At 37.2% G+C, this 14779-nt stretch overlaps 1 protein-coding gene across 6 annotated transcripts in view; it reads left to right on the top strand.

Annotated features, from left to right (window-relative positions):
- The window catches only part of LOC107698493 (supervillin-like), a 62584-nt gene that overhangs the window by 15437 nt on the left and 32368 nt on the right, over positions 1-14779 (top strand). For 4 of the 6 annotated variants that reach the window (XM_016499512.1, XM_016499514.1, XM_016499511.1 and 1 more), the window contains exons 1-6: positions 1240-1474; positions 4736-4799; positions 8362-8441; positions 8545-8602; positions 8976-9139; positions 11222-11945. In XM_016499512.1, coding sequence (XP_016354998.1) covers positions 1417-1474; positions 4736-4799; positions 8362-8441; positions 8545-8602; positions 8976-9139; positions 11222-11945 — 1148 coding nt within the window. In that variant the 5' untranslated portion in view covers positions 1240-1416. Of the gene's footprint in view, positions 1-1239; positions 1475-4735; positions 4800-8361; positions 8442-8544; positions 8603-8975; positions 9140-11221; positions 11946-13763; positions 13927-14779 lie in introns of those variants that run through there. The other 2 variants (XM_016499515.1, XM_016499516.1) reach the window with 2 other exon arrangements.

Here is a 14779-nt window from a genome sequence, read left to right as displayed (position 1 = left end):
CCCTTCTGATTGATTTGTCTTTGCTGAGAGGAGGGGATGGGTTGCTCAGCAGAGTGGAGCTGTGTCTAGTTAGAACAAATGAGACACTGAGTCAAATCAAGTCTAGTGTCTGTTTGATGGTTTACAGTTTATATATATATATTATAGGTCATCTTGAAATATAACTTTATAACATTTTCAGTATTAAAAAGGATAAAATGGGGAATGAAAAGGTGTGTGTGTGTGTGTGTGTGTGTGGGGGGGGGGGGGATCAATAATATACAGTAAAATATATACTGTAAAATATATACAGTATATATATATATATATATATATATATATATATATATATATGTGTTTTATTTTTAATTGTAATATTTGTAATTGATTTATGTTTGTCATTTTTTCTGAATATTTCTGTGCAGTTTATTTTTTTTAGTTTTCATTTTTAGTTTTTGCCATGGCAAAATTTCAAGCTAAAATTAAGTGATTTTTTTTTAAACTAATATTTATATTTTATTTTATTTTATTTCATCTTTTTCAATGACAGTATTTTTTATTTGTTTAGTTTTAGTAAACAATAACAACACTGGCAGAAATGTTAGCAAACAACAGTGTAGTGACTTGAAAGCTATAGTCAACAATTTTCAAAAATATTCAAAACATTTTGCCATTTAAAACTACCAGTCAATTTGATCGATTAGATTTTAATTTTAATATCACAAAAAGCAAGTATTGTAATGCATGTAATATGCCATATGTAATTACAGTAGACCAGCATGGGGCTAACTGTTCAGTGCTAACCAGCTAAACCTTAACCTCTTTGGCAACACAGCAGAAGTAGAACCCAGAACTCTGTGCTCATAGCGGTTAGCATAAAAACTCAAAATGAACATGGAAGATAGCTTTTATGTTGTTTAGCAGTCCTTTAGTGTGCATTATAAGAAGACACAATTTTCTTAATAACAGCTTTAACAAAGATTCACATTTATTTGGCTTTTTTTTTCAGTAAAAGATGTTAAAGGCATGTCAGACCTAATTAAAGACTTTCATCTTTGCATCACCGAGTATTTGTGACTCCAGGATAGCTGACGCGTGTGTGTGTGAGTGTGTGTAAATGTAGGAGACCTCATGTCATAAGTCCAGGAATCCACCGTGCTCCCACAATCCACTTTTATCATCCAGGCTAATTTCTGCCTGTAATCAGATTACTGCCTGTGAGCTGCCTTAGCACCTCTCTCTCTCTCTCTCTACCACCCTCCCATGTGTTTGCTTTAGCCCTCCAGTTTTGCCTCGGTGCATTTCCATCACGTTGAGTCCGTCCGTGGCGATCCCTCTCTCTCTCGCTCTCTTTCTTCGTCTGTCTGAGCCTGTGATTAGGTCTGTCTGTCCTTTTCCTCTCTTTTCTCCGTTTTCTACTTTCCTTTTCATTCCAACATGTTCCATAACCCGTGGATTACTAACTATCTCAACCACGTCACTCAGTGTAGTCAAGGTAAGTCTTGAACTCTCTGTGCCTGGTTACTGTTACCAGACAGTGAGGTTGATTTATGGGGATTTGAGTAAAAGTGGTTGCCGGGTCATTGATTGAATAGTTATTTTAATGTAAAGGAACATGAAGTTGTTTGATGGCTTTGTTTAAATCAATTTAATATTGTGTGAAAAAAAATATTTTTAAATAGTCATACAAACCAGAAGTAACTCTTGTTCTGTTGAAGATTGATTGAAGAGCATGAAGATTGATTAATTGACCTGAAGAAGTCTGAATCCTTGTGGTGCTAAAGGTTGCTGTGAACTTCAGAAGTGATCAGTGATAGTCCTCCTAGACTAATTTGACCATTTTGAGATTGTCTGTATCAGCTGATGACTGTTGTCAAATGAATCTAAGTGGTGATTCTGAGTCAGTTCAGAAAATCTGTAGACAATATCAATGTCTCCTTGTCAATTGAGATTTGTGGATACAAAATATGCATTATTATTATTATTAAGAGCAACACATCCGATATCGTACTGTGGCAGGGTTTACTCTGCTTCAGTCAATCCAGTGTCTTCCAGTTATATCCAGTGGATTTCGATGTGGGATTATATATAATCTTCTCCTCAGTTTTCATTTTATTATCTTTTTTTGTTACTTGAAGACTACAGTACTGTTGTTACTTTTCACAATGGCATTCAGTGATATTTACATTTAAATACATTTACATAGAACATATTTTTCATGTTTTTTTTTCCTCCAATAAAAAACAACAACAACAACATTGTAATCTATTTTCGAACATCATGTATAAAAGTGCATTCTAGCTGAAGCAGACCTGTCAGCTCTCATAAATCATCTTGACTTTTTAAATGTGGGATTTTTTTTTCTTTAGTAATGATTGTTTGTGCATATGTTTTGCACAATTTTAGCATCACTACATTTTTTTTATTTTTATTTTTTTTTTTTTTTTTTTTTGAGAAATGAGGAAATAATGTGTAAAGTAAATGTTCAGTTAAATTCAGAAATGTGTAATATTTATATGATATCATTATTTTGTATACAAATATATAGTTGTACTGGCTGTCAGCCACCCTGTTATCGCAAAAACGGTATCGACATCAAGCATTGAGGGAAATATTTTAACATTTATTTTTCTTTTTTCAAATCAACATTTAACTCATGCATTGTTGACTTTTTAACGATTGTTCATCAAAAGGTTAATTGTGGACAAGCACAATTAAACAGAATATGAATGATTACACATATAATTGCACGTATTCATATGCAAGCAGGGTTGCATTAATGCATTCTGTTTAAAATAAATGCTATTCTTTTGTTCATTCTATTCCATTATTGATTCCTGCACAAAATATATCACCATTTCCACAAAAACATTTAGTAGCACAACTGTTTATAACATTGACAATGTTTAAATGTTCCTAATAAATGTTTCTTGAGCAGCAAATTATCATATAATGATTTCTGAAGGATCATGTGACCCTGAAGACTGGAGTAAAGATTCTGAAAATTCATCTCTGCCATCACAGGAATAAATTAGGCCTATAAAACATGTGAAAACAGAAAAGTCATTTTAAATTGTAATAATATTTTACAATATTACTTACTATTTTTACAGTTTTTTTTTTTTTCAAATAAATGCAGCCTCGGTGAGCATAAGAGTCTTTGACATCTTGCTCATCAGATAGTAGCAGCATCAACAGCAGCCATTGAAAAACTTATCGGTCAGTCACTAAACTTAAATCAGGTCTCATTGAAGTGGAACAGTAATAGTCTTTAGCAAATTTTGTGACCTCTAGTTAAGCCTTATCTCTCCATTCCAGCTGCCAAAGTTTCACAGTCGCAACTGATTTGATGTTGAATCTCTAGTGCCTGCAGCTGTCACACTGATTGTACTGTCAGTTCATCATGAAATGACCCCAGACTCTGTGTGTCAACACTGTGTTAACGTGCTAATGGCAGGACGTGATAATTGCTGTTTTGCTGTCTACACAACAGATCATAAAATCCTTCACACAAACCTTGTGTGAAAGTGGTTTACTGGACGTCTGTCTTTCTGTGAGATGAACTACATGTGTTTTAAGTAGCGTGGACCCTTGAGCAGGGTCTGTTTTTTACCCTGATCTCCCCAAATAGTATTTTTAGACAATGCCTTGTTCTTCTCGTCTCCTCGCGCTAATTTGTGGCTGTCAGCTTCCTGACGTGATTCTCTAGCAACCCTGGGACGGAAACTCGTCCACCAGACTTGATTTAAGTTAATTAGGATGTCTTCACAGTTCACACCCACGTTGACGTTGTTCTTCTTAGCTTGTTCTTAAAGCGGTCCCTTCCCAGCCCAGGTGCTCCTTTGGAGGGGGTATATTTATCAGGCAACCCACACTGGAGGATGTTAAACACAGTAACTCAAGCTGTTGTCTGTACAATATGATGGGTTTAAATTAGGGCTGCACGATAAATCGCATGCGATATTTAACGCGCATCTTATCAGTAAAGCCGGTTCTGTAATCAGCGATTTTTTGCGCAGCTCGTCAGTGAACAACGGCTCTGTGTAGTTAATGCTGCTCAATGTGAAAGCCCGCAGGTGATGGAGATTTACCGCTGATTACAGAACCGGCTTTCTGACAAGATGCGCGTTAAATATCGCATGCGATTTATCGTGCAGCCCTAGTTTAAATGGACGAAACATGAAGTCAAGATGGAATGTGTTTAAATATTTTGTCATTGTTGGCAACAGGTTGCATATTTCTGGAGAAATATTCCATTTAAATTTGTCTAAGATCAATTTGTATTTTTCCTGAACTTGGGTTGCTTAACGTCACTGTAAGCAACATGAAATTACTTTTAAGTGCACAGAATTATTCAAGTTGAGCTGCCAAATTCAGTTTGTGCTGTTAAGGCCCATGCACACCAAGAACGAAATTGCGCCGATGGACAATAATGTTATGTTTATTATAAGCGCGTGTTACAATTTTATTGTCTGCTGCTTTAAGTGCTCAAGCTCTTTAAACTTGGGTGGATTCTGATTGTTATGAAAGTGGTTGCAATATTGTTTAATTACAGTGTCATTATCAGTGTTGTGAACTTTCCTTATTAAGCAATTAGAACGATATTTAAAACTTTATACAGTAAGTATTGTTGTAGTAATACTTCTTGTTGTGAACAGGCCTTTATGGTCCATTTTATTTTTTATGTCTTTTGGATAGATTTGCGGAATTGTGTTGTGAAAGACACCTAAGATTTTTGTGTTGTTTCTTTTCACAGGCTATGTCGGTGAAGCTTCTGCTAAGCTCTACAGCCCTGCACTACTAAAGAAAAGAGCAGTAAGGTCAGAATCCATTCATCTCGCAATTTTAAAGGCTATTTTGTTTTGACCCAACTTTTTTCTTTGTTTTAAAGCTGATCCCATTAGCTAAATTAAATACTGAATTAATCCCTTTATGTTCTTTAATACTTAGCACTAAATGCGGTTGATAAGATGCTATTGAAAATCCTTAGATACTGTGTTGCTCTATGGACTTCAGGACACTGATTGTGTGTTGCGTCATGCACGTTTTGGGATAAATTAAAGGGTAGACATTTTGTTTACTTTGGTCAGTAATTGTGATTTAAGAATCAATAGTCCTGGCCAATGAAAAAGACTTTGCTCTAAGAGAAGGGGAGGTGTATTTGGCTGTTATCATCACAGACCCAGAGTGTGTATGTGTGGGTGTATGTGTGTTATCTTTTGTTGTTTCCATTGGTTAAGCTGTTAAAAGAGAAGAATGTGCTTTTGACATTTTAATGTGTACAAAATAAATCAAAACATCAGTCCTCCTGGAGTCCACAATATAGAACAAAAACATATTTTAGTCATGTAAACACATTTCAACCAGTGTTTAAAAAATCTAGTCAGAATTTGTATGTTTATTTACAGTAGCAGAAAAATATAAGAATTATGTTCAATTTTATTTAAAATTAATTAGATTCTGATTGGTTGGTACGTTACAAGGGTTTTATTGAAGTAGTGTGAGGTTTGTTGACAATATTACAGTAACATCCCTTCACCATATTGTTTCTGGACACTTTTAAACTATATTTGCATTTAAATTCATATTTAGTCATTTAGCAGATGCTTTTATCCAAAGCGACTTACAAATGAGGACAATAGAAGCAATCAAAACCAACAAAAGAGTAATAATATGTAAGTTCTGTGACAAGTCTTGGTTAGTCTAACACAGTACACGTAGCAAGTGTAACCCTTTCCTTAACCCTAGGGGTTAATTTAATTATTTCTCTAACATGAATCCTGGATTCCCGGCAGTTGGATGGTGAATTAGGCCGGTATTTCTCTTTTTTTTGTATTTACAAAATCAATTGTAAAATGAATTTTCCTCCTGTACCAATTTTTCTCTATTTACTAAAGATCAATTAAACAATTCTTATTTGCAATTCCCAAGAATTCAGTAACTTCTTAAATGAATTAACTTGCCAGACTCAATGAAATACCAAAGTGCAAATGTTAAAGAGAAAAAGAATAACCAAGATTTATTTGTACATTAATGTAATAACTCCCTTTTTTTTTTAAAAGAAAACAGTAAATGAAGAAACGAGTAACAACCCTTTTGTTTTTAAAGAAAGCGGATAAACAATTATCCCTTACGATATGCAAGTTGCTTCTTTTCTTTTAAATAAAAAATATAAACCTCTTTTGTAGTCTCAGAACGGTTCTTGTTCTCACACGTATTACACTCTCTTAGCCTTAGCTTTGTTCTTTTTTTAGAATACTATAACTCAGTCAAGATATGTATAACGTCAATTTAGAACCCTATTCTCAAAACACTCCGTTTCCTCCAGAACAACGTAATACAATAGGCTAATGAAAAACAAAAATATATCTTTCAAGATCAGTTAAACAGTTGAGAAAACTTGCAGTTCACATCATACACTGTCTTTCAGTACTGTATGCACATTAGTTACATATCTTACGATCAGTTCAAATATACGTAAGTCAGTCAAACAGTTCAAATATACGTTAAGTCAGTCAAACAGTTCAAATGTACGATCGATCGTTATCGTTGGGGCCCAGTTCGTTGGTGCACATTAATCAGATGATGAATTAAAAGTAATCCCGCACGAAAATTATTTCACTTACGTTCATCCGATGGCAGTGAAACAATATTTCGTCCCTCACGGCACGAACACTCAGCGTCCCCTCACGAGCTGTCTTGAACATGAGATGAATCCAGTTGATCCACTTCCAATGATGAAACACACAATCAGTCCGGTTTCACATGCGATTCCGAAGTCCACCACAAAATGTCTGATAGCTTCATAAACACCGTTTTTGTTCATAAAGGCAATTGTCTCTATTGCCGCTAAGCCATCATCACACACGGTTTAACTAAGTGATGACTCACAGGATCACGAAAAACAAAACAAAAGAATAAGATGCACTTTAAATAAGAACAGAAAATAAAACAAGTGTCGTCACTCTACACTTTGGGCCTTATATTACAACGAATACAGTAGTCTCCAAAAGGATGACGCACTTTTTCGTAGAGACAGCAGATCTTGCTGGCAGCACTCTCTCGCCATGTGCGATACCTTCTCCTTCCTCATTACGTGACTCACGTTATGACACAACGTCAAGCTCAACAGTCACTGGCTTACAATAGTACACCTGTATTGAACACACTTTCTCATTGGATACAAGCAAAACATAATTGTTGCATCATATTTCGAAATAAAGAAAAATAAAATACATTTGAATACTTTGTATTATTTCTGACACAAAGCATATGAAACACAAGGTATATTTTAGGAGTCCCTACACAAGGTTTTTTATTTTTATTTTATAATAAAAAAACAGGTAGATTGAATAGAAAATAATAGTAATAGAGGGACAACATTTTTTTTTTTAAATGAATAAAAAAGAAAACAAGTCGAAAGAATAGAAAAAGAATAGAGAACGCTAGTGTTAGGGTCATTTTTTATAATAAATAAAAAGAAAACGAGTAGATATAGAGACTAGTTAACCTTGGCTGGTTTCTAGCTCAATCAGTGGTGTAAGGAAATATATACTGTGGAATAATTGACCTGGACTCTTTACTATTATTATAAATTATTAAAAATTGAAAGCACAACAAGGATGTAATGGCGGTTTAACTTTTGGTATGCATTAATGTTCAATAATTCAATTGTACAGAGTCAATTATTCCTCCTTACATCATTTCCATATCGGGCGTGTCTGAAAAAGTTTCTGTGAATGCAATCTAAACTTGTTTAAGCTCTCATTAGAGTTCTGCTGCCCTGCTTATGAGACCGTTGTGCATAGCAGCATGTGTAGTGAAGGGTGTGCTGTAAACAGGAGTAATTGGAATGTGCTGTTTGGGCTGGCAGGACTGGTACCATGGTTAAGGGGAACTCTAGATGTATAAATACCTTAGCAGCTAATCTATTCCTGTGGTGAGATTCAAGTAAACATTCAAGACTTTCAATGCTAATTTAGCTTAATATGTCACACAGGAACATTGGTAAGGTTGCTCTTGACCTGCCAGTGTAGAATTTTGGAGGCACTCGGTGCCAAATCCGATTTTTCTAAGGTGTGCAGAGATTAGGTGTTGGAAAAGTCAACATAATGGATCAGTGTGGCCAAGCAGCTAGCGCGTATACTGTGTTATGCCAAGTAGGACATGTTCCTGGGTCAACATCCTTGTTGATCCTAGAACAACATGGCTATTAATCAATCAGATTTTAGGGTTAGGGTTACACTTACTGAAATTCCAGTCTCCTTTCAATAAGTGCCAGGAAGACCAAATTTAAATTAAACATTTTATGTCTACTGACATTAACACATTTACTAAAGCTCTATTGTTTTGAATCATGAACTCTCTATCTCTGCCTTACAGCTTTGGTGTGGATGACAGGACATCACTGGTTAAGAGTACAACAGAAATTGATGCAAACATCCTAGCTGTACTGCCCAAAGGTGAGAAATGCTAAGATAACATTGTGATTAAAAAGTTGAAGGACAATAATAATGATATTTTCCTTAAAGAAGTTGGATATTTACCAAAACGCTTGTCTTTTAGTTTCAGAGCTAAGGAAGCAATTTGAAACCTCTATCAAAAGTGGTCCAGAAATGAACAGGTACATTTGGTCTCGCAAAAGTCTTCTATGCATATTAACATTAACATGGCATTCCTAAAGCTCAAACAGTTGAACATTGCACTAGCAATGTGAAGGTCATGGGTTAGATTCCCATGGAATGGATAAACTGTTAAAATGTATACTCTGAATGCAATGTAAAAATGCATTCAAAATGCATAAAAGTTGATGTAAAATGACTGAAAACGCATATAGTCAGTGTTGAGAAATGTTACATTTGAAAATGAAATGCTACATTTATAAGTAACTTATGTTACATCATTACTTTACAAAAAGCACTGTCACGGTTAGAATTTCTGTCTTCCACAATGTCGAATTACCCCAGCACTGCATATAATGGCTTCCTATCATGCAGGAAAGAGAGAATTGCACGAAGGTTGGAGGGGATTGAGGCTGATGTTCCACCTGCTCTTACTACAAGCATGCAACACACAGCCGGCCTGGTGACCAACCGACTACTGGAGGAGGACACACCACGCTATACACGTGCTTCAGATCCCAGCGATCCAGGCATTGTGGGTAGGTCACACCACAGTTTATTTCTGTAAGTGTAACCGGTGTTGTCTGGGTTTTTTTTTTTTCCCAATGAGTAACCAGTCGGACATCAGCTGACGGTTCGACTCTTCATTTACTGATAAAAGATAACAGTTCTTCAAGGGGTCATATGATGCTGCTAAAAAGAACATTATCTCTTTGGATTTGAGACTTTAGTCTTTGCAACTTTACAGATCTTCTTTATGCACCAAGAGCTTGTAACACTCCAAAGAGAAAGGAATAATTGAAATCGCATCATATGACCCCTTTAACATGGTGTGAATTCGCCCTTTTGTCTTTTCTCTCCCATGCACAGACAGTGCAGAGAAAATGGTATAAAACTTTCATACAAAATTAATTTAACAATGAGTGACAAAACAGCATACCTGATAAAACATAAAACAGTCTTTACAGTGTGTTTTTACCCTTCTTGTCTTTTCAATTAAATGAATGTAACGTGCAACGCAATTAGCACGTGCATCGATGAGACATCAAAAACAACAACCTCAATTATAATGAAAACATGAAAATAATTAAACCTACATGAAAAATAGTTATAAATATGATTTAAACAGAAAAACCAAGTATAAAAGTGATTTTTAAAGCAAAGATGAAATTATATTAATCAGAGCTCATTAGAAACCCACCTCTCCCACACACAGACAGTGCAGAAAGGGAAGAGGAGGTGCAAAGACAGGAAATTAAGATTAACGCTGCTGTCAGAAATTTAAAGCGGAAGGTGCACACACACAGACAGGCATATCAGGTATACATCGTGAACATTTTTGTGTAATTCTACATATGAAATGGCCATATTACTTTCCATACCGGTTACATAAGCAGACAATATATTGTACAGTGCACAGCTAAGGCAAGAGTCACTATTATGATTGCTATTTGTTATACTATTATTTCAATAACAAAATCTCCTTAAAGGGGTCATGAACTGAGAAATCAAAATTCCCTTGATCTTTTGACATATAAGAGGTCATTGTACTATAAAAAGATCCTGTAAGTTTCAGAACTCAAAACTTTCTTGTTAGTCTAAAAACAGCTTATATTGAAGCCAATCTGCCAAAACAACAGATTGTGGAATGTGCCAGTGTTGCTAAACGCCGCCTCCGCAGAAGAAGATCAACACCTGCTTCTACATCACTGCCTGTTTAGCCCCGCCCACCCATTTACACATGTAGTGGGTAAATAACGCAGGTCTGTACAGAAATTAGAAATGGCTTGGAAGTCAACAAGATGCTGTGCAGTGCCAGGTTGTGGAAAAATAGTCTTTCCATTGCCTTCCTTCTGGTCCCAACGTTAGGAAAGAGTGGATGCAGTTTATTTTTTATGAATTTCCAGATCGCATCAGTAAGAACTTGGTCCTCTGTTCACTTCATTTTCCCATGGATTCATTTACAAACAAGGTCCAAATTCGATGCAGGATTTTTAGAAAGATTGAAACTAAAAGATGATGCTGCGCTGAATATATTGGATCCGACAGTAACGTCACACCACACAAGTGTGAGTAACCGTTTTTACATAGTCACTATTGCTTTGTCTGTTATTACAGATAGTTTGATATGTACTGAGAATTTGTGTTTTTAACCTAAATCACAGCGGTGTCCATCTATGAGGAATGTACGCTGTCAAATATACACAAATGTTAGCCAATCATGCCAGTGGGTGTTTACTTCCGAGTCTACAATCCGTCACGCCTATTCAAACAGAGCGTTCAGATGAGGGGGTTAAAAACAGGACAGAAAATAGGATATTACTTCTAAATTATGATGTATTTTGATGTAAAAAATAACATTATATAGATAACATTATAAGTGCACCTCAGAGAACAGTACAAAATGATAAAAAAGGCAGTTCATGACCCCTTTATACTTTGGTACGTAGGAAAAGAGGTGTGGTATTACTTTTATTAGTAATCTGACATCTGGTGGACAAAACAGCTGGAAAATAATCCCGTAGACTTGCATTGAACAAGGGGCTCAGGTCATATCTTGAGCCCACAAAATTTTAGAATTTTCTTGGTCTCCTACTCACTCTCTATTTGTTATGTTACAGTGCGGCGCTACAACCGTGATGAGATAGAAGCTCCAGAGCGGCAATCCAGAGCTCGGACATGTCCAGATCCACAGTTGTCCACCCACCCTGAGCCAGTCGGTCCTACCCCAGCCGGTTCTGATGCAGCCAGCCTCAGCTCTAAAGCCGAGCGGATTGCGCGCTACAAAGCTGAACGTCGGCGACAATTATCAGAACGTTACGGAATCCTCCTCGACCAAGAGGTGGATCTGGATTACGCGCCGCGCTACACACATGCACGGAGAGAGTCTGACCTGTCAGACAAAGGGGCTCCTCCTGACAGGGGACGTGGTGAGAGCAGGACAAGGGGCGTGGCATTGCAAAAACGGGATGCGGGGTGGGACCGAAGCAGCAGCAGGTCTAAATACAGCAGTTCAGGGATAGGGCGAGTCTTCATGCCTTCTGACCCCACCCCCAATCCTGCTCCTCCTCCATCAGGCTTTGATGCGGAGCGAGAGAGAGAGAGGGCAATGAACTTGGAAAATTATAGACGAGCACCTGACCGAAGTACGAAACCACGCCCACAGGAAACTCCGGTTCCAATGGAAACAACAACAGCCCAACCAGCGAGGGGTGTCGCTGTTGTCACTGTAGCAAGTTCTCCTAGGACAGCACGCAGAGCTTCGTTGCCCACAACACGATATGGCATCTCTCCTGGAGACTTGTTCATCGAGCAACAAGCTCAAAATATCCTCAACAGACAGGGGTAAGTATGTGTGCTCAGTTCTGGATCTTAAAAATATATAGAGGACCTTGATTTTGATTGATGTGTTATTTTCTTCCTGTGTTGGCATACTTCCTTTGAAAACACCATGTTGGTATGGGGCTTGCTCTTTTTTAACCTTTATTTTACTGAAGGCCTCGAAGTTAACGGGAACATGGGTAGTTAATGGGTACGGGAATGAATGATTTTTACAAAGACTGCTTTACAACAAAGTCTCATAAGAAAAGAAAAGAGATTTTTATTCAGAAAAAAAATTCAGAAAAATTCAGGATCTGAGCACTTGCCTACTTTGTGTAAATCATTCTATAAAGCGAGAAAAAGCAACAGGGTTAACAATTCCCATAATTTATCTTCCAATAAAGTGGTGGACCTCTGCAAGGACTAGTGCTTTGGGGTTTTTTTGTTTTTTGTTTTTTTGCCTTACTGAGATAATGCTGAAGATCTTAAACATACTCCTGGTAAAAATGCTGAATGGACCAGCTTTTGTGTTTAGTCAGGTTTACAGTCATGCCAGAGAGCTGGTGAGCTGGGGTTAAATATGTAGAACTGTTCACTGGACATCAGCAAGAATTTCACTCTGAAGCTCTGCTGAAAGATACTGCATTGCCCACTACACTCAAAGCTTAGTCTCCCCATAGCAGTGGATGAGAATTGCACATTATTTAGTATGACAGTAATTGGTTGTTTTCAGACATTCATAAAATGTATCTTGAGATAAGTAGAGAAGAGCAGTACATTTCTTCTGAAACACCGAGGGTCAGATTAGGTGTCTTGCATGTTGAGATTTATTGACCACGAGTTGTGTATGTCAGTGTGATTGTTGTTACATGAGACCCCTAATATTTTATAAAATGATAACTGTATAACTTTTATATCCAGATACAGGTGCATGTGTTCTATCTGAAGTATTACATAACTTGACAACCCATGAGGAGAAAGATGTCCAAACTGATGAGATCATCATACTTAAATGAAGGCCTCTAAAGCTGGCCACACTCTAGAGGATTTTAAGGCTGATTTTAAGCCAGATTTGCACCCCCGAACGATCAGGGGGTGTGGGCCGATTCACAGCTTGTCGCAAACATTTTCTTTTGTCCAAAAACTCCTCTATTGTGTGGTGTCATTACGATTATTTAACTGCTCCCGATTGAGATGGAGCATCCCCGAACTCAAATCGTAAATATCAAACTTGTTTGTTGTGACTCTTGATCTGGCTGCCTCTTGCATGATACCCACCATAGCCAATGAGAGCGAGCAAGCGTCACTTACCAGATGTTGCGTGCTTCTATTGCTGAAACTTGGCAGCCACAAAAATTCCACGAAAGCAGAATACATCACCCATATTCTTTTTTTATACTTTGTTTTTCACTGTGAAACCGAATGCGCGCTGGGAGAGCCAGCTGATTGCGATTGTCTTCCATTTGTTTTTCTTCTCTAGTCACGTTTGATCTCGTGAGATCTCGTGTCACTGTGAAATCGTTCCTAAAGTCATGAAGCGTGTGGTCTCGCTGTCTGGTAGAATTGTCTAGTGTGCGCGTTCAGTGGATTATAAGGCTAAAAATCGGTTAACTCTCTTCATGTCTGTGGTCTCCCATGGTTTTAAAATCGGTTAAGATTTGAAAATTGTCTAGTGTGCGGCCAGCTTTAGGCAGTAATGATGTCAGAGACTAATTGAGGAACCTTATATTAAAATGAATAACTATACAAGAAAGAGAGGAAGCAATCAGGAAAAGTGGACAGATGTTTTCCATTATTTGTGACATCACAATGGTCTCCATTTAGATGAGGACTGGTAAAGCACAAGTGTGTTTTGTTATAGTGCTGAATGTCATGATGATGTTACTGTGATAACTAGGGTCTGGGCCTCTGTGTTCTTTAGCTTGGCAGCTCTTTCTCAGAGTGAGTGGTCCCTCAGGAGAGACACGGACAGTGAATCACACTCTCAAATCAACTGGCCATCCAGGTATCAGAGTGGGAGTGGAACCCTTTAAATTTCCCCAGTTGACCCGCTAACTCGATTTTCCAACACTTGACCTTATATCCTACGAACTCCATGCACTCAAAAATACATTTGCACACTTTAGTTTTCATTATATTGACTTTCTCCATATACTGTCATCATAGATGTTAGCAAACATTTCCCTTGTTAATCTTCTTCATCCTTCCACTGTTTTTTTTTTAACCCTTGACCTTTGCCCCTCACCAGAGACCAGCTCCTAACAATGAGACTTGGCTTCATTCCTTTTCAATTTTTCACTTAAAAAACATGTAACAGGTGGAGCTTATTTGTCACTGCTGGCTGAGAGATTGCCAATAAATGGTTACAAGTAACCATAAATGGTTACCAAGGCACTATTGCGTTTTAATGTGTTTATATTAGTCTACCGAAACGGTTGCAAATAACTGGACTTTGCTTTCCAGCTATTGAAGAACATATTTCTGAAAAGAGAATATGTTGGGTGTTTGTTTTTTATCCCCCTGAATGTTTAACATATTGATGTCAGGCAAAAGCTAGCTGTAGAATTTATCGAAACAGAAGGGGCTTTCGCACCAGAGGAACCTTTTCATAGTTCCTAGAACTACTGGCGGAAGTACCCACTTTTTGGCATGTTTGCACTGCAGGAATTAGTAACAGTTTTAGTTCTAGGAACTCTGTTTGGGGGAACTAAATTAGCTCCTACTTCAGAGTAGGGTCTAAAACAGTTCTGTAGGAACTACCAGTGACGTAAGTGTATGCTGATTAGCCAAACGCATGTGAAACATCGGCTAACCAGCATTTTTAAAAAGCCAGGAAAATATATTTACTCCATGAACAT

The sequence above is a fragment of the Sinocyclocheilus anshuiensis genome, unplaced genomic scaffold (genome assembly GCF_001515605.1).
Source record: "Sinocyclocheilus anshuiensis isolate Anshui unplaced genomic scaffold, SAMN03320099.WGS_v1.1 scaffold1910, whole genome shotgun sequence".
NCBI lineage: Eukaryota > Metazoa > Chordata > Actinopteri > Cypriniformes > Cyprinidae > Sinocyclocheilus > Sinocyclocheilus anshuiensis.
The sequence above is the reverse complement of the archived record's forward strand: the minus strand, read 5'-3'. Positions and strand labels throughout refer to the sequence as shown.